This window comes from Drosophila santomea, chromosome X, assembly GCF_016746245.2.
Source record: "Drosophila santomea strain STO CAGO 1482 chromosome X, Prin_Dsan_1.1, whole genome shotgun sequence".
Taxonomy (NCBI): Eukaryota; Metazoa; Arthropoda; class Insecta; order Diptera; family Drosophilidae; genus Drosophila; species Drosophila santomea.
The window spans coordinates 1,643,929-1,669,148 of record NC_053021.2 but is presented as its reverse complement, the minus strand read 5'-3'; the positions used below and the strand labels follow the sequence as shown (position 1 = coordinate 1,669,148).

Sequence of the window (25,220 nt, the reverse complement as noted above, 5' to 3'; positions counted from 1 at the left end):
GGGGTGGGAAAGCACTTGAGCACTTTCAAGCCTGGTCTAATATTAGGAAAACTGTGTGCAGTCATCAGTCAGTCAGTCAGAAGCAGAATTCGTTACACAAAGAAGTAATCAGTAGGCTTTCTCAAAACTTTTGGTTGTGCTCATTGAGTGCTCATTATTGTGGCCACTCTACGCAGAGTGGCATTGTAATAAGAAACCTCGTGTCCTCCCCAATCCACTGACCCAGAAACTCCTCTGTTTGCGGAAATGACGCTCTTCGAAATAACCGTTCCCGTTCCGCAAAACCCGATACCATCCAAATTGAAGTACCCGTTCCCGTTCCCGTTCCCGTTCCCGTTTCCATTGCCGTTAGCGGCGATGACGCCAAATTCGTGGCCGTCTGTGATTCACTTCAGATGCCGGCCGATTTGCTTGGAATTTTATTAAAAACAATGCGAAATCATGATTCAGCGTCGTCTTTATTTTGATACCCATGAGCCGAGATACGAACACACACATACGTATGTTATGTGGGCGAACGACTGGACTGACTGACTAAAGCGCCGCAGAACCATCGAAATTCACAGTAAGAGGTCAGCGTTGGCCAAGTGACTCAGAATAATCTCCGAACTGAATGATTACCCATGTAATGGCTTCCCATGTGGTTACCCACCCACCACCAAGAACCACTAAGAATATAAAGTAACTAGGAGCAGGCACTCACCTTCGATGCATGAAGAATGGGTCAACCGGCGTCCATAGCCCCGTTCGAGCCAGGTGGATGTGGATGGCGCTTCTGCGCTTCCTCCAGCGGCTCCATTCCGCTTCTGGATGTGCTCAAACTGCTGCTGCTGATGCTGTTGCTGCTGACTCTGCTTGTTGCTGTTGTAGCGACTCTTGCGAGAGGAGTTCTTGCCACCGGCGCTGCTGCCGTGCTGCAACGTTGCTGCCGAGGAGGCGGTGGCGTGCTGCTGATAGGCCAACATGCCGCTGGCGGCGGCTAGGTTATTGTTGCCGGTGTACTTCTGAGGGCAGCGTTTGTTGCTGCCACCGCCGATGTTGCTGGTCGTCGTAATGTTGCTGGTGCTGCTGCTGCTGTTCTGGTTGCAGCGCTGCATTTTGTCATCTGGAAAAAAAAGAAAGCACAGGCATTAGTAAGCGGTAGTGGTGAATGGGGTGAGCAAAGGTTTCAGATCCTGTACATAAATGTCATAAATCTCACATGATGTGTCCCAAACTTACAAATCTTAAGTAGATGTACTTGCAGGAAATCTTCGAGAAAGAAATGCATCGCACCGCTGCAGACATAAACGCGTTTGAATTAGTTTCGGGTTTGGGTAATCAGTGATCGGTGATCAGTGAACGGCGATCGATGATCAGGTGTGTATGAATATTTGAACTTGGTAGGGAACCTTAGCTAACCGCCTGCACTTGCAGCTGAAAGCCAACTAAATGGCGCGATTAGCGAACGCTCGCGATATAAACAAAAGCTGGGCGCCAAGAAAACACAGCGAAAAACCCCAGAGACAGAGTCGTGCAATTCACAATTCGATGACGACACAATGAATCATCCGCTGATAAAGCGGGAATACAGCGCATTCATCGCCCTGTCTCTTTCTATATCTCTGTTGCCGCCTCTTTCGCTAGCGGCGGCAGCGGCGGTGACGACGGAAAATGAAACCTAGGCCAAGTCGCACTGTGTTTATGGGGCTTTTCGACCAGGTTTCGACCAGGTTTCGACCAGGTTTCGACCAGCTTTCGACCAGGTTTCGACCACGTGCCCCCACACGCTTCCTACTTAGATAAAGCGTACCAACGGGTCGTATGAGCTATGCCATTGGTTGGGTTTTTTGCCACACAGGGTTTGTGTTCTACGGCAAAGTGTAGGGAATTTATAGTATTTTATAGAACTTAGACCACTTTTATCTACATATGTACATTCTGCTGGTTAATAATCGCAACTGGCTATGTTGTGGGGGCGCCATGTTATCTGTTATCTGTTATCTGCCAACCTTTGACCCTCGAACTTGGAGTTAAAACCGTTTCGGTAAAGTATGCAGTTCTTGCGCTTTTCCGCTTGTCCAATGCTTTCGAAAAATTTAGCTCGATTCGAATTGGTTTTGGTGGTGTTGTGTGCTTCACTAAAGACAAAACGAAGCGAAACAAACGGAAAAAATTTTGATTGTTTTGTGCAAATGTTTAGTTTGTTTTGAAAGTGTCTTAAACTGTTCCGATAACATGTTGATAATAATATTCCACAGCACTACGTCAACTGCCAAGGAGCCCGGTGCTCAGAAAACGGAAATCTACCGGGCCATGTGATCCAAAGTTTTTCCCCGAACTTCCAATAAACCTCTTTTCCACATAATTCGACGGTTTTGGGTTTGGTTTCGGTTTCGGTTTCATTTTCAGTTTCGGAACCAGTAAACACATAGGGCAGGCCAATCAAGCTATTCACACCACACATTCGCACATTCATAAAAAAACTATTTCATCGATGTGCGCACGGTTGACGGCTTGAATCCAGTTTGAAGATGTATGTACAATATAAAGCTTCATGCAGCCGGCTAATATCTTTCCTGTGCGAGTGGCACACAACTCCTTTGGATCATAGTTTGTTGTATGCATTTTGGTTGAGTGGAAGAGTGGCAACCAATGTTTTCGAACCGTTGGTTTCTTACATTGCAAATAGCGTAAACTCATATGCAACCAGCAGCCTTACAGGCAACTGCAATTTATTCCCCTTTAGATATGTATATGTACATATGTTGGGGGAAATTGTGTTTTTCCACGTATTTCGCAATTTTCCTCTGCTCTGGCCAAAAACAAAATTAGTTTCATTATGTTCGTGAAGTCTTTTATGTTTGCGTGTGAATTTTAACACTCAATAAGAACTTTTGCCGGTATTTTTAGCCGGCGAGCACACAACGATAGGTTCATCATCTGGTTCGCTTTCACTGGGGCCACCATAAATGAGTCTTGGAATTTCGACAATTATTCGCTTATGGCGAATATGAACCGCAGTGCCAAAACCAACAACTGCACAGATCGCACAAATCGCACAGCTGCGAGCCACCGCCAACAACAACCAAAAATGTAAAAATTATACATGGACGAATAAAACAAAAAAGTCCGCCCGTCAGAAAGTCTGAAGTCTGAAAACCGAAATCTGAAAGCCCAAGACGAGCAAAAGCCAGTCAAAATGACGACTTTGCGAAACAGGTACCAGTTCGTGCCTAGCGCCGCTCCATGTGCGTACCGCCTGCCCTGCCGCCTTTCCAGCGCCAACCACCCCACACCACACTGCGAAAAAAAACACATCGCTTGCCATCGGTATCAGTTGCTGCTGCAAGGCTGCTCTTCCCGTTGGCCCCTCCGATTTCTCCCAGTGCACTGGCCGCACTGGCGGCGCAGTGCGGGTGAACTGCCCGAAATACGCGGGTAATTTGGCGTTGTTCTTGGTAATATTCATTTGCCGAATGCAAAATCGTGAAATTCGCCTGCGGCCACGCCCCTCGCTCGTCGGCAATTAGGGCGTGTGATTTATGTGTGGAGCCGTCGTCGCCGCCGCCGCCGCGCACTGAATTGCGATGAATCGGAATGAGAATTGAAATCGGAATGATGATACGATGATATGTTGTTGCGTAGAACCAGTTTTGAAAAAGGCTTAGGCTTTGTAAGCACAAATGCGACAAGTTCGTTGAGATCGTTGTGGGCACGTGTGTGCAATCACCCCAGGCCCCACTGTACCGCCGCCACTCTTTCTCTGTTTTCATCGCCGCCTTGCCAAAACGGAAATGCATTCTATTTTAGTAGCCACCGAACTCACCATCTGCATCATCTGTATCATCAGCATGATCATCATCATCATCACTGCCACTGTGATAATGATCGAAGGGCGAGAAATACGATTCATTCATATTCATTCAAGTTAGTATAAACTCGGAAAATGTAGCGCGCCAAAGCTGAATGAATTCCAACGCGGAATGTGCACACAGTTTGCAGATACATATGTATCTTCACACATGGTATACATATGTACAGCGAGTAAAGATATCAGCGAAAGCAAAAGAGCAAGGAAACGAGACAATAGGAGCGAATATAGTACATAGGGGATCCAACTAAAGCGGATCATTAAGGAAAGACTATAACAGCGAACCGAACAATGGGAGAAACTTCAAAAGAAACATGGCGCGGCGAAAGGCGAACGCGGAATACCCTTCTGTCCACTTAAAGGCAGAGATCTCACGTGGCGTCTTACAGACATTTTGTCATTTCGAAATTCCCTCAGGCACTCTAGACACTAAACACTAGATATGTATTTTTGGGTCACGATTCCCATGCAATTAACTTGGCACATATCCCTTCGCCCAACGAAGGGTATTCCGAGGAATGTGCTCTTCAGCAAGGAAGCGTCGGTTTCTGGGCCCATGGCAACAGCTGAAAGCCCAAACTTAAGCCGTTGACGACGCCGCTTCTGCGCATGCGTGTGTGCTGCGCCGATACAAATACAGATACAGATACATTGTATAGATAAAGATACATAAAGATACCGTACGTCACATGGGTACTCAACTCAGGGAGTTTCGCATGAAAGTTTTCCAAACTCCACGAGAAAACGAAAAGTAGCCGAAAAATCGAGTGGAAATTTTCCCGAGACGCCAAAGTGCCGCGCGCAAAATCAGAAAACGAGTTTCCCTAATGGGTTTAATGGCTCCACTGGGGTTTACGTGCGGGGTGGTGGTGCTAACGAACTTTTCTCGGGGGCCTCCGGGCTTTCAGATTAGGTTTAGAGTTTGGGGTATGGGGTTTGGGGCTCAGGGTTTTTGGATTTTGGGTTTTGGGCTGTGGGTTATGAGCTATGGGGTTTGAAGTCGGCGTTTGAAAAGACACACGTGTCGTGTGTGTCTTCTTGTAATAACCAATGTTTCGTTTCGGGGGGACCGGAAATGTAAATGCGGCCTTAATGTATTGTATAATTGCGCTCAGGCCATAAAAATGAATGGAAGTCCATAGAAAATTAAGTGATTCGCATTCAATTACGTGCCCCCAGCGCGCACATCTAGAACTTTTTGCCATTCCGTATTGTGGCCGCATAAGCGTAAATTAGATTGATGTAAGGCAGTGCCAAAAAAAAAAAAACAGGAAGACTTATCAACCTGGGACGTGCCGCTGCTTCGTTTTTATTTTGGGGATTGGCCTAATCAAAAAGAAGGAAGAGATCGTGGCGATGGAGCGTGATGTTCAATGGCTGGCGTTCAATGCGGTTTTCGATGCGGTTTTTTAAATGGCTGACTGCTGATAAGCCAGCTCCTTTTATTCCACATCATCTGCTGTGCTGATACGTTTCCTATTGAAGCTCCAATGAATAATTTGTTTACGATAAACAAAAATAAATAATAATAAGTTTCCACCGCCGCCGCCCCTTCGACGAATTTAAGTGTTCTGTGTGGCGCACAATAAATACGATTGATAATGGGGTGTGGGGGCTGGCTCGAAAATCGATAAACAAATCGCTTCCGATGACGACATTGAGCACATGGCGTATGCGCAATGTGGCATCAACTTGACAAATTTCATGGACTTTTCGCTTTTTTTATATGCTCACTGATACCATGCTCTTTCCGCAACGGAAGAAAGTTCGCGGAAAGAACAGTTTCCGCTTTTTGGGCAGCAAAAGAATAACAGAAGCAAATGTATTACAATATAAAATAATAAGGCTTTAGTTTATTTCAGACAACTGGGACACGTCATTGCCCATTTCCTCCTTTATGTAAGTTTTGTTTTTATATTTAGACCTTGATTCACCTTGATTCCTTTCTTCAAAATATGATGACTGCTCTATTTACAGTCTATTTACAATCTAAAGTTGAACTGATAGGCTGGCTTATCAACGAAAGAGTCCCTTCCCTTATTTATATTTAATAATATAACATAAATGGGCGGCCATATCTTAAATATTGTTATTAATTGAAAACATTATGGAATTTGCTGTTTACTCAAATACATGAACGCCGCAAACAAATCAACTAATTTCGCTGAACCAAATGTGCTTTTTTTCTCCGCCTTATTTTCTCAGACTCGTATTTATTTATTTATTTGCTGGTGCTTGGCTTCCCGAAATTAAAATTGGAGGGATGAGTTCATTTAAGATGAGAGTCCGCGTGCTTGCTGTCACAATTCTGCGATTCTGACACTTTTTTGACAACTCGAAATGAGCTGAACTGAACAACAATAATAACAAAAACAAGAGAGAACGCTATAGTCGAGTTCCCCGACTATCTGATACCCGTTACTCAGCTAGTGGAAGGGAGAAGGAGAGGCTTAAACACAGTTTTTCGCGGTTTGTAGGCGTTATAGTGGGCGTGGCAGAAAGTTTTTTGGCAAATCGATAGAAATTTACAAGATTAATAAAAAAATGAAAAAATATCAAAACATTTTTCAAAAGTGTGGGCGTAGCAGCTTTGGACGGTTTGTGGGCGTGGCAAAAAGTGTTTTGGTAAATCGATAGAAAATTACAAGACTAATACAAAAATTAAAAAATATCAAAACATTTTTCAAAACTGTGTGCGTGGCAGTTTTGGGCGGTTTGTGGGCGTAAGAGTGGGCGTGGCAACATGAATCGACAAACTTGCGCTGCGTCTATGTCTCCGGAGTCTGTATGTTAAATCTCAACTTTCTAGCTTTTGTAGTTCCTGAGATCACAGCGTTCATACGGACGGACAGACAGACGGACATGGTCATATCGACTCGGCTATTGGTCCTGATCAAGAATATATATACTTTATATGGTCGGAAACGCTTCCTTCTGCCTGTTACATACTTTTCAACGAATCTAGTATACCCTTTTACTCTACGAGTAACGGGTATAATAACATGAACTCGTAGGCAACTACAATCCAAGTATCGTAATAATATTGTGAACCAAAAAATCCTGACACTTGTCAAAACAAATCATCTTCATTAAGCGCTGTCTTTATTAAAATTATATTTGCGGCTGCAAAAATTGTGAAAAGATGCGAACGTGAATGAATGCGCACACTTGAATGATGAATGCAATTAAATCAGCGCATTTTCCATGTTCTAGAAATTGGTTTTTGATTTACACGATTATTCATAAAAATAACTTGCATTTCTAATCTTAAATTTTTCCTGTGCTGAATTCAGTATGTCGGTCGCGTTTTTTCGGCGTTACGCCTGGCGTAAGTTGGTAATTGTTTTTCCCAGTCATTTTCCCAGTTTCCACGCCTCAAAACGCTATTTAGCCTACTGTATAATACTGCAGTAATAGACCGAAGAACAAGTGGCTCACCAGATTTCTATCTATTGAGGATGACCCATATTTTCCTATTTCTCTAGTTTATCACAATTTGCAATTGTTTTCGACGTCCACGGCTCTCTCTTCCTCTTGTTCGTGGTTTCACGGCCCACACAAACATGCGAGAAGGAGATGGCGATGCTTACACGGAGAGAAAAGTTTGTACTTCTATAAGAACGAAATAGTTGTGCTCGAAGCAATACACTATCAAACAGAATTTCTTGTCTGTGCAGCTATGATATTCTAAATTCGTTGATAAAAGCCAATTTATCATTGCGAATTACGAATGGCAAATTATTGTTTTCAGTGCAGAGCATTTTGTTTGGCCGCTCGTTAAAAAATTACTTTTGACAAAATGTTTTCGCATTTTGTTTTGCTATGTTTTGCATTTTTCTTTTGGGGGCGAAAACGCGACGTATTCTCGCCTTCATTCATACAAAGAAAGCGCGACGAAAAGAGTCAGATATTTATGGTAATCATTATTATTATTATTATTATTATTGTTATAATATAGAATTGGCTGACGTACGATGTGTGTGTATTATGGTTATCGCTGCGATTGCTCTTTGGGGGGATATTACTATTTTAAGCACGCACGCACACCAAATGCACAGGCACCACACCACTCGATGATTTATTTCACTCAAAGCCAGCCAGCCAAGTAAGTAATCAAAGTAATACAAATGGGCGCGCACAGTGCCCAATTCATGCAAATACAAAATTGAAAATACAAAATACAAAATTGAAAATACAAAATACAAAATTGAAAATACAAAACACAGAGGCAAAGCAAGCCAATCGAGACGAGTTAGAGCGAAAACACAAACAGTAAGCAGCACCATCCTCCTTTTGAAAAAGAGGGGCAAATAAATAAATAAATAAAAAACCAAAATACTAACTAATACTAAGTCTTGAGTGAGCAAGGGCACGACAGCTAGAGAAATGATGGCAAATTTTGATTTTGATGCACGTCGCCAGCTGTGCAGGCAGCCAACACAAAACTGGTGGAAAATAGACCAAGCATTGGCAAAATGTTAAGTAAGCGGCATTGCAAACTCATCGGAGTGTGAGACTCGGTGAAAAGTCGAGTTTCCCACGGAAAAGTGGCTTGTGGCTCGTGGCTCTACATTACGTGTTTATAAAGTATTTTTCGCACAGCTCATTGTCGCAAATAAAGAAAATCAATAGCAATTCCTATTCGCAAAAGGTATCTATTACGCAAATTTAATACAATTAAAAGGCAAACAACACGCAATAGAATCGATCTCCAGGGAACAATCAAAATGCCTCCAGTGACCCAAAAGACGTGCAAGTGGCCAAAAGATATTGTGGTCAAGACTTCTTGTCGACGAAATGGAGAAACGAAGAAAACCAAAATGATCGCCTGGCTGGCCCCAAACCTCCATTTGCATGCATGTACTTATTTATTTCATTTTAAATAGAAAGTAACCTCAATTGCACTTGTAAAAAACATAAGTAAATAGCGCCGACGAGCACATAAAAAAAAGAGAAGTCAGGTAAATACAGACACATAGGGCCGAACCACAGACTTTTGTAGACTCTGTGGCAGTGAAACCACCACGGCCCACAAATCAAATGCCCAAAGAGACGGAAAATCGAGGAAAAAAGTTGGAGGGCAGAGTTAAATGGCACGATGGGAAAGCGAGTAAGTGGGCAGTAATTGTGGTAAATCACTGTAGTTGTAGTTGCGTTTGTATAGTTTACTTTGGCTTCTGAGGCATTGTATTGTATAAATGTATCGCAAGTGTTTTGGATAAATAAAGAGTTGACTACGAAAAGAGATATGTACTATGACTAATAAATAATATATTTAATAAGATAGTTATGCGAGTGTTTGCATAACATTAATGACAACTCACACCCTGTCCAAATTGACTAATTCATTTTGCATTTTGCAGTTTTCGTGCTTTATTCTTAGGTTTCGTCACGCTTGTCATTCGAGGCTTTAAATAAACATATGTACAATATGTACGAGTATGTATAAAGGTAAATGAATATTGTTAAAAGGTGAGAAAGTGGGAAATTTGTGTGCAAATTTGGTAAGAAAACTGGTGCGGAATGCGATCAGAAGTCGGGGAAAATAGATGGGGCGGTGATGGGTCCAACACTAAGTTTATAGAGAGGAAATCATAGCATCACACAACCCACTCGTTGTTCTAAATTAAGATCAACAATTGAATAGATTTTATCTATAAATTGTGCTAGATAAACCAACAGGCCTGGGTGTGTATTTATTATTGTATGGTATATCCCCATAGAAATCTGTTTTGATACTGCGAAACCCTACCGCCGAGACTGCTGATCCGATGATGCAATAATCACATATATTGACATAATATTTCCACACTTCCTGCGTAAATCACCCCTTAAAAGTAAGACTATAGAGGCCCAGTTCTGTGTGCGATATCTTTGAAATACGATTTCTTTATAAAATGCTGAGATCGCTGTTCGCCTCTCACCGCGCACCAAATAAATTCATTTATATACATAAATAAAATGTGTTTATATGTAAATCAGGTGCGTAGTCCCAGGGGGATAGAGAGCAACGTGCTGATTTAGCGCCAAGCTTTTCATTTTGTTTATGTTTGAATACAAAATGTACGAAATTTGGGCATTTGAGTTACTTTTGATTGAATCACTGATCGGATCAATAAACAATTATCCCTGTCGTGTTTATACAAATTTGCAGCAAGTAAGGGGGAGAAGTGAGGGCTTTTCCTACTATTTGGACAACCAACCAATTGTTGCCTCTGTCAATTAACTTCGTTGCGTTGTGCAAAGTGTTAACACCCGGAATGGAATGCAGCGGGCAATTTGAGTTGCTACTTCGTGGGGATGACACTTTGTATTGATTGTGCCCACTGACGGGCCCCTTGACAAATGTCTGTGTCCAAATCCCATTTGGCTTGAATTACCCGAGGAGGCTCGAGCCGAGTTGTTGGCGTTTTCTTGGGCGGATCGGTCACAGTTAATTAGGAAATCTAGCTTGCATAATGGCCGTATCAAGCAGCCAACGATTCTCCAACCGGCCGTTCCCAACAAAAGCTTCTGAGTTCGCTGATGAAAGCCAAATTGCGGAAGAATTGAGGCAGAATTTTACGACATTCGTGTCCGTAGATATTTGGAAAAATATAATTAATACGATAAATAAATGTTCACTCCTAATTAAAGCGCCTGAAAATAGCGATATGGAATCTCGACGACAGCTAGTATGAGCATTAATCAAAGGAATTATGATGGATGGGGATTTCATAATTTTTAGTCGGTGTCTGGGTGAGTCAGCGGTTTCAAAATCAGTTTTAAAAACATTTCGACTCATTTTTGGATTGTCGCACGTATCGAAAACAGCAAAAACCGATGAAAAAGAAACCGGCAAGAAAAATAAACAGCTAAGCACAACAAGCCAAAGTGAAAACGAAGCTGTTAAATAAGAAGTTCGACCGAAAAAATGAAATACAAAAACAAAAAACCTGCGAGGCGAAAACTTTCGCTTTGGCCAACTTTGGCTTTGGACTTGGCCATCACCAGACACCAGAAAAAAGAAACTGGAAATGGAAATGCAAATGGAAGAGCGACTCCAGGGGTCTCGGTCTTTGCGACGACCTTTCTTATGTCACGTCTTGGTCTTCTTGGGTCTTCGAATGGCAGAAATAAAAACAGAAAGCAAAAGCAAATTTCTTTGACTTTTCACTTTTGACCGCATGCAAATTAGCTGCGGCTGTGTGTGGACCCTATTATGTCACGACCCTTGAACTCGAACTCGAATACTTCAATCATTTCACACGTAGACGGCGTGCCGCATTCGTGATCTCGATTCAAAACACAAATTAGCAAAAGAGTTCAAAAACATTATGTAAAGAGCGTAAAGGGAAAACGCATACACACACAGAACCATAATCGTAATCGTAATCAAAATCATATGATGACAGATGACACTCTGCCCAAATGCGAAATTCCGAATATACCGAAACTCTGTCGCGCAAATGGTGTGGTAAAAGTGTTAAAAATAAAAGCACACCATCTGACACAATTTAATAGATTAATAAACATAAATTGTTGTATAACTAACTCGGGCAGATTAACTGCTGTCACGCTTAAGGGGAAATCCACGCAAGCTCGGTTCGCGTGCAACCTTTCGAAAGCAGATAAAAGCCTAAAGGGATATTTGTATTGGCTCACTTTGGATCTATGACGACTCTGGACTGTGATAAATGCATTTGTTAAGAAAGAGTTAACGCTATTGTAGCGACTTGAGCGGGTATTTAATTTCAACTACATCTTAGCTGATTCCTTGAGTGCCGAATTGCTAGAAACACACATCTGTCAGCCACTAAAACTAGCCTTATCGTGGTCTTTAATCGCCCAATGATTGATTTGAACTTGCGGCGTGCTCTCAATCGCCACATCTGGCATTCAAAATGTATAGTATAAACAATAAACAATTATAAATGACGCCTCGGCGGGATTTCGTGATTTTCGAGTCTCGCCCAGAAATCACAAATCTGCAACCAATTCTCAAATTCTCAAGTCCCGGAAAATATAGCACACAACGTGATTGGGCACGGTGCTGTATAATGCATACCAAATGGAAATGTGAATGGAATGTCATGGTTCCCTATCCCATCCTAAAAGAAAATAATTGAAAAACATATTAAACAACTACCTCGGTGAAAAAAAAAACCCATAAAGCTTAACAAATTATTACGTCCCCCGCTGATAAGAACAAATTGCGCGAGAAATTTGGTCTGATGCGCCAGAAATCCGAGCAAGCTATTAAATAAAAAGAAATAACAATTGTCTCTTGGCGAAATTCACTATAACTTAAGTTCTTCATAAAGATAAAAGACATTGCACTTGAACTTGGATACTAGCTGAAGTGGCTTAGCTTTTATTGAATTAAAGATATTTAGGATTGCACTATTGTAAAGATAGTTTTCAAACCGAAATATACAAATAAACATTCCAGAAGTATTCATTCTAAAGTACATATGTATAATATAATATAAGAAATCCCGTGCCAGTATCCGTCCAAAGTGCGATGATTCAAAAGATTTCAGCCAAGTTTCGGCCACTGATTAATTTGGCCCGTTGCAGTTCGTATCTCTGCTAATTTATTGAAATTCGTTTACTGCCTACACGTAAAAATAAATGAACTCAATTTGCAGAGGAGGCGGGCGGCGGCAATAACAAGAGCAAGGCGAAATAAACACTCGCAAGAAACCCCGAAAATAGCTGGGGAAAAAGTCAAATAAAATTGAAAGAAGGCAGCGGCAGCAGAGTAAGAGGAAAATGTTTACTAAATATATGTATATAGTATATATATTGTATAAATGTGCTACATATATATATATATATATATATATATACATCTCCGATTGCAGATGGCCGAGGGCGGACCTTTCTCAACCGAAAAGAAAGTAGGCAACCTAAAGTCATTTTCGTACCAAGCTCCATGCAAATTGGTTTTGGCGAATGAAAGTTGCTCGCGGGCATTTGGGACCGGGCGATTATTATGTAAACATCGGGTTTATAAACACAACACTCACTCTTTTCGCAACGAAGAAACCAGAAACCCAGCCAAATCATATCAAGATTGACACAAAAACTTGATTTCGATTGCGCTTCCTTGTCCAAGTCCAGAGCGGCGATATCTTTCGAGTTCCCACTGCGCCGTCACTTCCCACCCAGGAACTCTCTGATTAATTGCAAGTGAAGTTCTTATCGCCACCATTCCAGGCACTCGTTCAGCTGCGAGGGGTAGGTCAGGCAGCACCATAGGTTCCCACTTCCCGCTTTCCGTTTCCCGCTTCCCGATTCCCAATTCCCAAACGGCCCCAACTTGAGGCGGGTGCTAATAATAAACCCACATCGAGCGGCTTAAGCTTTGGATTGCGGCTTTTTGTATATATAGTTCATATGTACATACGTCAGTTGGGGAGTGTGGGAAAGACCAGGCAGCTGTTTCTAGCTCAAACACTTTAAGGCAAATATGATTAAGCATTATGCGAGAGGCGAGAATATTTTGGAAATGCCAATGCTGCTCCATTTCTCAGCCGAAAGTGGATTAGGTTGAGTTCTAGATTCTAGATCTAGATTCCAGTTTCGAGAAGTGTACTTCTACAACACTTTGCGGCTAATTGATCCGTGAAGTGGGAAAACTTTGCGGTCGCTTGGACACAATTGATGTGGCTTACAATACCCTGTTGTTTCTCAGTCACATCTAGATAAATCGTTTAAATGCCATTTAATGTCCACGGCAATTTGATCAATGACAGCGAGCCACAAACCGTAAAGATAGCGAAATTAATTTGGTATCACTTGCGATGAACAATGCCCTTAAGCGATCAATCAGTCGCCAAATTGTGAAACAATACAATACTTCCGTATACCCAGTGTGGGTATCAAGAATCCCAAAATTATCCTTTTAAATTCGGTTCACAATTCAACGTGATGACTTAAGTACCTAAAGTATTCCTTTCCGCAACCCAAGAGTTATTTGCGTGCCACATCTCGACGGCTCACTGGCAGCGGCAGCTGGCTTAGTCACCGAGCCGCTTTTTGATTATGAGTCAGGTGGTGGTAGGTGTAGGTTAGCCACACCTGGCATTCGGGACTTACTTTTGCACTTGGCCAGGCCGCTGGCCACCTGCAGGAATCCGTAGACGGCGATGACGACGCAGGGCAGAGCCACCACGCCGAAGGACACGTAATCCATGTGCTCGAAGTAGTTCGTTATTTGCTCCATTTTTGGGTTCAATTAATGAATTATTCAATTATTCAAGTATGCAATTGCAATTTGTATATTTTTGAATATTCAACTTTTAACACTTTCGAAATTCACTCAAACAAAAAGCTTAGAAAATAGAATAGCGTTCGGGTATCGCGATTTGATGACAATTCTTTTGCGCAGGTGCAACTGTAGCGATTTCTTAATTCGGTTCAAGATGCGCTGTGTATCTTCGTTTATATCAGATTTTGGGCACTTTTTCAGTTTTTGTTTGTAATTTTTAGGGGTATAAATTTTTTGCTTTTTTTGCACACAAGCAGTTGAGCCGTATCCTTTCGGGGAACTAACTGAATGTCCTGCGCTGTCTGCTCCTTTGCCTTTGTTGTTGTTTTTTTCGCTCTTGCTGATTTTGCTGTTGTTGCCGCTGCCGTTGTGTTAGTAATTGTTGTTGCACAAATAACGCCATTGTTTTGCACTGCAAATCTGGCGTAATTGATTTGCATCGGTGGCCAGGAACGCAAGAACGCCTTGAACTCTCGAACGGAAAAGCTCAGTAAAACGGGTGAATATCCAAAAAGTCAAATCGGCCAAAAACCGCCGCGGAAAACTCGCGTCGTGGGAAAAGCACTTTGTTTGATTTATTTTTCGGTTTTATTTGTGTCGGCGGAGCGCGCAGCCAATGCTCTGCGTGTGCGGCGACGGCGAATCGTCGAATGAAAATGAATGAAACAAAATTCGAGTGAACGACGTCGACGTCGCCGCCAAAAAAAAATGAGAGCGACGAGAAGAGAGCGCCAAAAGTCTTACACCTCAAGAAACGGGTCTTTTGGCATGCCATTCGGATTTCGCTCAACACGATTGCGAAATTCTCTCTACTCACTCTCACTCTCTCTACTGCACTTCATTACATGAATCACTCACTAATCGCAGTCGTGTGGCAATTAATGTTAACTCGAAATTGAGAGCATCGTAACATATTTTCGACTTTTTAACATTTAAAATTAAACATGCTTTCCGAAAATGTTGAAAAATATTAATCATCCGCACTGTTGGTTACAAACTTGATTTCCAAATATGACCCAATATAAATTATGACAATGCACATACCGTTTCGTACAGTGTAGAAAGTGGAGCTGTCTCCCATTCTCTCTCACAAAAAAGCACGCGGTCCCGATCGCACAGTGGGCAAAATGCAGGGGAACTTAACCAATATATTTCCTCTACAATTTATATAGCAAGTCCTATAACTATAAATTTTTAACTTCTCCATATAAATTGCTTTTCAACAAAGATATTTAAGCCCAGGCTTTTGGTAAGGAGAGCTTTCAGCTTTAATAAAGGTTTCGATTTTTGGGGACTTATTTCACTGTGCGACTGAAAAAGCACGTGAGCCACTTCTGTTCGGCTGTGCACGATGCTAAATCTCCTGCAGCATTTTTAGTTTGAGTTGCCGCATTAAATGAATATATTTTTAGAACAAACCTCACTATAATGACTATTTTTTAGCAAACATATTGATGAACCAAGTGAAATTTAAGACTAAGCATACCTTGCTGTTGCACCGTTCGAAAAGTGTATAAAATTGAAATTGTGTATGCCAAATGCAAGGGGGTTGGGGATCGGTGGTCAAATGCCCCGAATAAACACGTACGAGTAAACTGCGATTCTACTGCACTTACTGCACGTACCTTACTTGTTGTCTGCACCTAACCTTACCCACTCATTGAATCTCCACGACCCACCAGTTTGCCCCATGTCGGCCCAAACTATTACTTCCAGACACATACATACATATGTAACTACATATGTATGTAAGTACGAACTTTCCACAAACTGCGTCAGCGAACTGCCATTGACGTGGTTAGGAAAAGCGCTCGATCCGCTGTGTTTTGGTTTTGGGTGATCCTATCAAATATGCGTAGCAACCCTTTAATGTAATAACTCTAAGCTTTGGGCCACGTCAGCCAGAAAAGTTTATCAATGTCATCGTCGGGAATCGCTTCAATTATTGATGGATAAGTGTGCGCGGTGAGTGACAGCGGCTATACCACATTAGAAGTCATTAAATCTAATGGAAACTAGTTAGTTTACGTTTGTATGTACGTCTAAGGGAGCTTGAAAGGAAGTCTTGGATATATATTGCCATTAACTGAGCCAGCTTAAATAAGGAAACTGATTTTTTTTCGTTTGCGCAAGGGTATTTCTATAATTGCCACACCCACTGCGATAATTCCTATCTGAATAAAATATCAGGCTCTTTGTTTGAGAAACAAAACACGTGTCCTTGGCAAATTACTATGTGCAATCCAGAGGTGCAATTTCCAGGGGTTGTTTCATCACTCCAGAAAAAAGCCAATTGTCTTGGCCAACTCCGTCTGGGGACCTCGCCACCCCTTCCCTCTCGCACTTTCTATCTGTTCCTTGGGTTCAACGAATCATTTGTTGTCCGAACCTCGGCCGATGTTAATGACTCCTAGGTGCCGCCTGGCCTTGCACAACCCCTAATATACGTGGTATGCACACGGATCTATATACTATATAGACGCCGTACGCCGTATAGCATACAACATTGAACTTGGGGCTGTTGTCGTCTGTCTGTCGTCTCGATTCCATTTGCCACCCATCTGGCCAAGTGAGTTTTGGCTTATTGCTTTCTGCCTCCTGCCTTCTGGTTTGTGTGTTTTGGGGTTTGGCCATTGAACCTGGTTCCCCGCTCACTAGAGACACCCCCTATGTTTTTTCTGAGGGTCCTCCACTTGCCACCCCACCGGCGGATGTGTTGACGACCTCTCTGCTACACCGAGAAAAATAACATTTCTAACCTGGCAAAACCCCACAATCTGAATTAATACATCGAAGTTTTGTTTGGCTTACAAAACTTTCATTCATCCATTCTTCGTTAAGAAACGCTTTAATAATCAGCAAAGCAAAATCAAACAAGCTCCAGAAACAAATCAACACAAAGTACTTGGTTTTCTATTCTAAGATATCAATTCCATCAGAACAAGACCTCCGGTTTGATAGCAAATTTCTTGGTAATGTCAAACTCCTAAGTAAATGATAAATAAACTTTTTTTTTCGGATAAAACCAATTTAATTTATGCGCCAGACCCAAATTTATACGAAATGGCAGTTTGGGCTAATTGTTTTCGAAACGCAACAAGTTGTATATTAATATTGTTATGAATATAAACAAATATATGGCGCTCGTTTCGAATTCCAGACTCGCCACAAATGCGCCATTTCGAAATGAATCTCGGAGTGGTTTTGGCCTTTTTCCACACTTCTGCCTAAGTTATATATTATGGCCAGTATTTCAAGTCGCAAACCTTGTGTGGGCAATATCTTTAAGGATGATGGCACTTACTCGTAGATACTTGTTATAGTGATGACTTATGCTTATGTTTCGTCGTTATAAGGAGGTTTTACTCACCTGAAAATAAACAAATTTTTGCAATATGAGTAAGGTTTCGTAAGTGAAGTGCTTAACAAATGTTTTACAAGTCAATCATCTGATAATCATCATCTTATGGAGAGAATGCCTGATTAACTCTAACTACAGTCTGAAATCAATGGCGATGCAATTATTTAACCAAGTCATGCGATATGAGACGAAAGTGTAACACGTTTAGCTCTCTCGTTTAGCCCGCCGCCAAAGGAAACTTTGAACTTTCAAAAAGCGAAAAAATGCCCATAAAGCTCTTATCGGTGTAACGAACCGATATTGTTGCTCTAGCCATTGTTTATACACTTGCTATTGTGTACGAGTACGAGTATATTATTGCTCGCAAACAGCAGAGCGTGTGCACTTTAATCGGTCACAGCGACAGAGAGTGTATGCGATTTGCGGCAAGAGCGACGTCCGTGTGGTATATATAGCACATGCCGCTCAGCGAAAGTGACAACAGCACAACTTCTGTTGCAACGATGCACACTCAAGGCCGTTGCGGGTGGCGGGGGGCAGGCGGGCAAAGGCGGCAGCTGCCACAGGTGCATGAACTTTCCGCTGGCCGCAGATAACCAACAACATCCATTGGCGCGCGTGGCTTTGTTTTTTTTTTTTTTTTTTTTTTTATTACAAATACGGCAGGAAAATAAAATCTTCAAAAGATACCATCCACCGTCCGTGAATGGCATGCACGATTCATAACTCTCCAAGTAGAGTTACGCCTACGTACTAAACAAAAACCTCCGAACGCTCTCCAGTCCTTGCTACGCTCACCGGGGCTTCCAGTCAAGGTATTACTTCGGTGAGCAGGATGTGGTGCCTGATCGCAACCCCACTTTTGTTGCGTTGCTGCGAAACGCTCCTTCGCTAACTCTTTAGTCGCCTTTTACGACAAGCCGAGCCCGCTGAGGTGGTATTCTTGCCCCGCCACCACACGGGGGTGCGCGTGGCTTTGTAGAATCAGCTGTTTGTGGGTGATTGAACCGCAGCTTTCTTCTCATGGAACACACTCCTCCAAACACCTCCCACCACCCATCACCCTGCGGCGGAAATTGTTGGGGTAGGCATCGAGTCGCTGGGCCGGAGCCATCCATTAGATAGTTATTTTCGCGTAAAATCAAACTTCATTGCAGCGACGTTCATCTGAGCTGTTCATCTGAATGCGATGGAGCCCTTTCTCTGTTGCAAGCGACTTGTCCCCCAAATGATCAATAAATTGCGAATTACCAACAGCACGCAATGTGGCTCATGATCACGGGCCATAAAAATAATTATTAAGAACAACTGCGAATTGTTTTCGTGCAGTCGCTTCCTGTCTGTCGCACTCTTCATGCACTTTTCATGCCCCGCGCCTCTTTTCGCAGCGTCTTTGTTCATCTGCCACAGGAAGTAATCCCCTGATATACAAGTATATATTTATATATATATATACACTTGGCATACGGCCCCGACTTTTGTGTACGATCCGTTTGCAAACACGTTTGCGAAAGGGAGGCGGGTATCGGAGTCCCCGCTTATCTTGAGATCCACTTGTCTACCAGGTACCCAAAACCCACAGAGATCCCGAAAACATTCATATAAAAGCCACAAATGACACTGAGATTAAGTGCAGCATGCAGCGGCGTATTAATGCGGAAATCGAAACAGATTGACACTTCTCGTCCGGAAGTTGTCTTTATTGACTTTTGTTTTTAGTCGGTTTTTCGTTTGTTAATCCTCTGGGTGCAAGAATATTTATACGCATTACTTTAAGAGCATCAGATACCTGTTAGTCAACTAGTGGGAGTGCGAGGGAGACTTGCACACGTGTGGTATACTTAATGTGATGTCACACGTGTGGTATACTTAATCTGATGTCACACATGTGGTATACTTGATGTGATGTCACACATGTGGTATACTTAATGCGTTTTTTTTTTCCAGGATGCAAAAACTAGCCGTCTTTTGAGTGAATCTCATAAAGCAATAAAAGGTTAGTAAGCACGGGTGCTTGTGCATTGCATGCGATATGCGATTTGCGTTTCCGAGTTCCGAAGGCCAAACGAGTGAGCAGTGAGCAGCTTTCGCAGATATCAAGGGAGCTTTCTCAAACTGAATTCTACTGCGTCTTAGGTGCATTGAACCTATTGTTTATTTAATTTCGCGAGCTTTCGATATGGGACGCTAAGTAGAAACTGCTGATGTTTGTGCCAATGCCAATGCCATTGCCAAAAAATAAAAAATAAGCGAAAAAAAACCAGAAGCAAAAACAAAACCAAAACCCAATAACAGTAGCCGAACAAAACTCGCCATTTCTCCTGCCATTAAATTCAACCTCGAAAACAAACTTTTCTTTCGGCGGCGAAGTTCATTGACGTACTTTGACCTCGCGAGTGCGTTGCCTCTCCCTCGCTCCTTTGTGATTGTTGTTGATTTCATTGTTGTTGCCGGCGCATTTACTGCATGTGATCATCATGACGTTCACAGCGACAACAACAAAGGCCTCGATGATGATGATGATGATGATGGTGATGTTTTGTTTACCCTCGCAGCATCCTTGACCGGTCAAGTTTAGCACTTTGCATTTGCCCTGAAAACCCTGGTCGTCGATACAGTGGTACCACTTTCCGACGACTTTCAACTAGATGCACAGGTTTGAAAATTCATATCGCTTTGTGTGTGGAACTGTAGCATTCCTCAGGTGTCGGCGATAAGCCAACTAATTGCCTTCGATAAGAACACATTTTATTCAAATAAGTTTGTCAAATGGCGAAGTCATCAATGCATGGGCACAAAGCGTTTTGCATACATTTGGGGCAGGAATTTGTTGTGTATAACAAGCTGGAGAATTCAGTCGTAGAAAAAGCAAACAAGTGACTATAATGGCCGTTCGGAATATTTCAAATATGAAACTCTCAGCCCCGATGGACTTGCAGTGTGTGTGTGCATGTGTGTAGCGATATGTGGCTGCTTTGCACCACTGTGCGTTTGGGGCTGGCAATCAGCTGACTGCTGCAAGTGTGCACAGCTGTTTTTGAACGTACAGCCGAAACGTGTGGCGTGCGATTAAGTCGCATCATAACAAAAAGCGAACGCTGAATAAACAGGCAAAACAGCGCAAAGCAAAGAGGCAAAGAATCACAAACTCACATGTTGTTGCTGCTGCTGCTGCTACTGCTGCTGCGTTGCACAGGTCGTAGTTAGTGGGGATTGTGGTCATTGGATTCGTTGGGGCAGCCGATCTGCATTTCCTCCAAAAGGGTCGCGAATTGGAGTTGTAATACATTTTGCCCTGCTGCCGCTGAAGTTGTCGATTGTCGCTGTTGTTAATGCTGCAGCTGCTGCTAATGTTGTTGTTGCTGCTGTTGTTGCTGTTGTTGCATCTGAGGATGTTGCTCCTGTGCTGCTTGCGTTGCTGCTGTTGCTCTGGATCGGTCTTTCGCTTGATTGCTGCTCCGGAGGGCGGTAGCATGTTTTCCTGGTTTCCGATTGCCGCCAGCAGCATGTTGCACTGCCTGTTGCAGCTTTGTGTGGATGTTTGTTGCTCCAAATGCTGATGTTGCGGCTGCCGTGTTTGTTTGTTGCTGCTGCTTACTGTTTGTTTTGCTGCTAGTTACACTAATGTTGCTTCTTTAGCTGCCACATGTGAGGCTGTGAAATCCTTGTTACTCGTAGGAGAGTTTCGTGTTTGGCTGCCACTTTCGGTTCTGTTTGCATCACTATTTCTTCTGGTTGCATCAGCAATAGACGCATAGTTTAGAGTTATTTTCTGGTCACTGCCTCTTGCACTCACATAAAAAATAGGCACATTAACCACGCGGAAAAGCAAAAGAGTCGTGTCGTATATTTTCCGTTCGACGTCACTTGGTCGTGTGAAGCAAAAGGAAAAAACACCGATCTACGCAGCGCACTCGAAAGTAAATCCCGGGCCAAGAAAATTGAGAAATTGCCACCAAATTGGGAACGGGAACTCGCTATTTTGCCAGTCATCTGCACACTGAATCTACTCCCGACTCTCGCTAGCACAGCACACACTGCAATCCCCACTTGCTTGAATTACTCTTATTATTATCAAGTATAGAACGGTTTGGCTAGAGCACCGCCCAACTGCTTGGACCAACAACAACAAAGTGCCCGCGTATGATTGAAGCTCAAAAATGGACTGGCAGCAAATGTGGCTGCCGCTTTGGACTCTGCCGACGTCGCAGCCGCCAGAAGGCAGCGCTCTCTCTTTTGATTTCCGAACGGAATGAACCCGCAGCCAGCCGCCAGTCAGTCGCTGTATGCAAGTGCCATATAGTCTATAGTCTTTGTGCATAATTCCAAGAATATATCAGCGCCAAAGAGTTCAAATGCGCAGGAGAGCACCGTGAGCACGCAGCGCCACATAGGTCTCGACTATCGGTTACCTCGTCACACTGGGCTATAAGCGGAACTTCAGGGAGATAATGGCCAAATCATTTGTCGTCAGGAGCTGCAGGTACTGACCACCACCGATAACCTACGCTTGCCTGCGTATTATTTCACTTTCTTTGGGACAGGCTGTTGTCTGTTCGTGGACCCAATACGCCCAGCTGGCTAGCGAGATACGAGGTATTACCAACCATATCAGTGCTTTCGCTGCCCCAGTCGACGTCGCATTCGCAGAACAAAGAAAAGCGCGCGCGCTGACGCATGCCTCGAATTCGGAATAAGGTTCGCAAATTGCGCCTAACCCAATTCGAGTGTCATCATCTGGTCACGGAGCCCGGAGCCCGGAGCCCGTTCGTTGTTGATGCTGCTGTCCTTATCACCCCACCTAGTGCCATCTCTTTCGGCGGCTATCAGCGCGACACTGAGCTGTGAAGCTTTCAATCAGCGGTTCGCGTCGACCCCAAACAGCTGTTTGCTGCACAGTGGTTTACACCTCGAAAATCATTGCCTAATAACATGCATATATGTACATAATATTACAAAGTCTTACCCAATTTTGTGTATCTTTGATAGTTTAAAATGAATCTCTTTCGCTGTACTTGTGGTATTAGGTTTTAATATTTCTTTGCACTTTGCACTGCTGAAGGGTCCTTTTCACACCACTTCAAGAAGTCAACTGATCATCGACTCCCGCACACTAGGGCCTTTATAAGGACTCAGGTCCGGCAGGACCTTCGAAAAGAGATTAAAAACACATTGTGACCGATAACGGGTCGGACAGCAGTTATCAGGTAGTTAGGCACGACCCGAAGGCGACCTGACTTAAGGACAATCCAAGCGATTTTCCAGGACAAGCTGACGCGTGTCTGGAAGAAGTCCTCCGGCAGGGTATTACCTGCCCTCATCTTCGGTTTTATTGGCGTGTTATTTGCTCCCGACCCACTGTACGAGTCGGCCTAAAAGTGGCCTGGCAGGTCCAAAATGTGTGTTGGGAAATTTGCCAGGGTATAAACCTTTCGTTTTTTATAGGTAGGCCAGAGTTTTGTCAACATGGTTTAAAGCTGGTTAATATAGTTTTATCCTTGCTGCAGCAAGTTTTATGGTTCAACAGCGCAGATGGATCTTACCTATCTTACCTATTATCCAGTGTTTAAGGACACTGTTCAGCCAATACTGTTTAATGACTGGCCACTGGGCGTATAACTTGGCTAGCGAGCTTTGGTAGTAGCTTTTTCAGTTGCGAACCTGACTGTTTGGCGCTCGACAAGAGTGGATCGCACAATTGTTGGCTATAAGTGGGCCTGCATGTTCTTAAGGATGATGGGGCGGATGAGCGATGTGAATGTATATATACATATCATAGTAATGTAACCCATTTTTCATACCAGACATGAAATAAGATCACAAATGTAAATAATTGCTCCAATAATATTAAAAACCAAAATGACTCAAGAGATGCAAACAGTGTGTGTAAACAAGGGAATTGGTGTCACTGTGGCACATTTTTTTAGGTTGGCCAATGCGAGATTGCAAAACTTGTTTTTGCTCCGTGCTGTAAATCCTTCACACAAACTCACTGACCAACTTTTTGCTGAGTTCCCGCGGAACTCAATCCAATCCGAGAACTGAGTGCTCAAGAACTCAACTGTTTGTAAATCACTGATTAATTACAATACAGACGCACAAAGCTTTGAAAAGCGAATCAATGAAGGCTTTATGTATAATCGATGGTTGATGAAGAAGGGCTTTATATTATTATCTATCAGGTAGGGTTGCCATCCTATTGATAGTACAGAACCCAGTAGTGCTGGGCACTGAAAAGGCAATCCTGCTAAGAACACTGCGCCAGAAACGTCAACGTCAAAGTGCACTTATTTGCTGAGCTAAAAGGACGAGTCATTTCGATTGAGAACGACGACCAGTGGAATTGTGAAGCGCTCTTTAGTCGGTCAATTGTTTCCTAACTTAAATAATCCAGAGTTTCTTAAGTCAAGTCATAATGAGGCCAAAAACGGAAATGAATCTGCAGACGCAGACCAGCATTTGGGTAGGTTCAAGAGTGTAAAATTTCGCTTTTGCATAAAACCTTGCCTATTGCTAAAATTGTATTCCCTTGAAGATTAACAAGAGTTTCGAATCGTCGTTGCTGAGCTCTTCCAAGCCGGTGCCATCTGGTTCGGTTGACTACCATGCCATGGGTTCTGCGAAGGCCAACCGGAAGGGGAAAAGGGCTGCGACCTATTCGCGTTTCAGTCGCTCCGATCGAGCCGCCGAGGATTTGGCCCATCAATTTGCCAGCTTGGCCGTGAAGCCAAACGACGCTGTGGCTTCCAGCGCGAATGAGCCGTTCTTCGCCAGCAACCTGAAGTACTATCCTCACCTGCCGCAGCCCACTTGGGCGTGCCACTACCAGACCTATGCCGAAGTCAAGGCGCTCTGGCTAGAAGGTAATAACTCGCAACTTCGTGGCCCCATCCCACCGTCGGCGCGTCCGCGTCGTGATAATTCCTTTACCCATGAGGTCCCGGATGAGCCACCGAAGCCAGTTCCGAACCGCCGCTACTCGGTGAACCGCCGCAATGGCGCCCGCACTGGCAAACCAATGCCCAGTTTTGTCTTTACGGTCAATAACCATTTGCCAGGTCAAGCCTATCCGGAGGTCCAGATGCAGCAGGGGCAGCCAGTGCAGGATCTTAAGGAGAAGGGCGGCTCCTCCAACAAGCCAGCTACTTCGATCTCGAAAGGCGCCATCCCGAAGCAGCCCAAGAAGTTCGCCTTGTCCTACAAGAAATGGAAGGACTAATAAATCTAGCGGGCTGAGAGCCAGCGGTTATCTATCGTTCCCTATCATATATATATCCCTATCATAGCTAGTGGTCTTAACTTAGTGCTGCCACGTTCGAGTGGAATCGGGCTAAAGGATTCGTTCCCTGACTCACTGGGAACTTATGCAATTGTTTATACGATTATCTGCGGCTTGGATCGGCACAGCTCGTTTGACACATGACCACGTAGAGGTGCTTCTTTTCACGTTCAGCCAATATCGGAAAATATGGCCATATAGCACGAACCCCGAACATGACGCAATTATCCATATGGGTGGCTGTTTGCCATTGGTCTATCTACTGGCTATATTTTCTGTAGAATTGTCTTCTCATGTTCAATAAGGTTTTCGCCGCTAGCTGGCTTCGATTACATGAATTTCAAATCAACACAATTTTAGCGCTTTACAATGTGGCACGAAAATGTGGTGCAGCTTTCAGCGAGGTTCTGCACCGGGGTTGAGTCCTTGCTTAGTTGTCGACGGGCCTTCAAAGCACTCGTTCAAACTTGCT

General features: G+C 43.3%; 2 protein-coding genes across 5 annotated transcripts in view; one reads left to right on the top strand and one right to left on the bottom strand.

Annotated features, from left to right (window-relative positions):
- LOC120456363 overlaps positions 1 to 21,103 on the bottom strand; it is a 30,688-nt gene extending 9,585 nt beyond the window's left edge. Inside the window, exons 1-3 of one of the 4 annotated variants that reach the window (XM_039643162.2) lie at positions 1,992 to 2,243; positions 1,222 to 1,277; positions 704 to 1,105 (exon numbers count right to left, since the gene is read on the bottom strand). In XM_039643162.2, the coding sequence (XP_039499096.1) occupies positions 704 to 1,105; positions 1,222 to 1,270 (451 nt within the window). In that variant the 5' untranslated portion in view covers positions 1,271 to 1,277; positions 1,992 to 2,243. Of the gene's footprint in view, positions 1 to 703; positions 1,106 to 1,221; positions 1,278 to 1,991; positions 2,244 to 13,936; positions 14,763 to 20,622 lie in introns of those variants that run through there. The other 3 variants (XM_039643158.2, XM_039643159.2, XM_039643163.2) reach the window with 3 other exon arrangements.
- Positions 21,104 to 23,737: 2,634 nt separating this feature from the next.
- Positions 23,738 to 24,731, top strand: LOC120456366. Its single transcript, XM_039643179.2, has 2 exons — positions 23,738 to 23,932; positions 24,005 to 24,731. The coding sequence occupies exons 1-2, from the start codon at positions 23,885 to 23,887 to the stop codon at positions 24,686 to 24,688; spliced, it is 732 nt and encodes a 243-aa protein (XP_039499113.1). The 5' UTR covers positions 23,738 to 23,884; the 3' UTR covers positions 24,689 to 24,731.
- The last annotated feature ends 489 nt before the right edge of the window (positions 24,732 to 25,220 follow it).

Coding starts and splice junctions, on each gene's coding strand:
- LOC120456366 (XM_039643179.2), top strand. CDS start 23,885: ATGAGGCCAAAAACGGAAATGAATCTGCAGACGCAGACCAGCATTTGG. Junction 23,933..24,004: donor AGACGCAGACCAGCATTTGG/GTAGGTTCAAGA, acceptor ATTCCCTTGAAG/ATTAACAAGAGTTTCGAATC.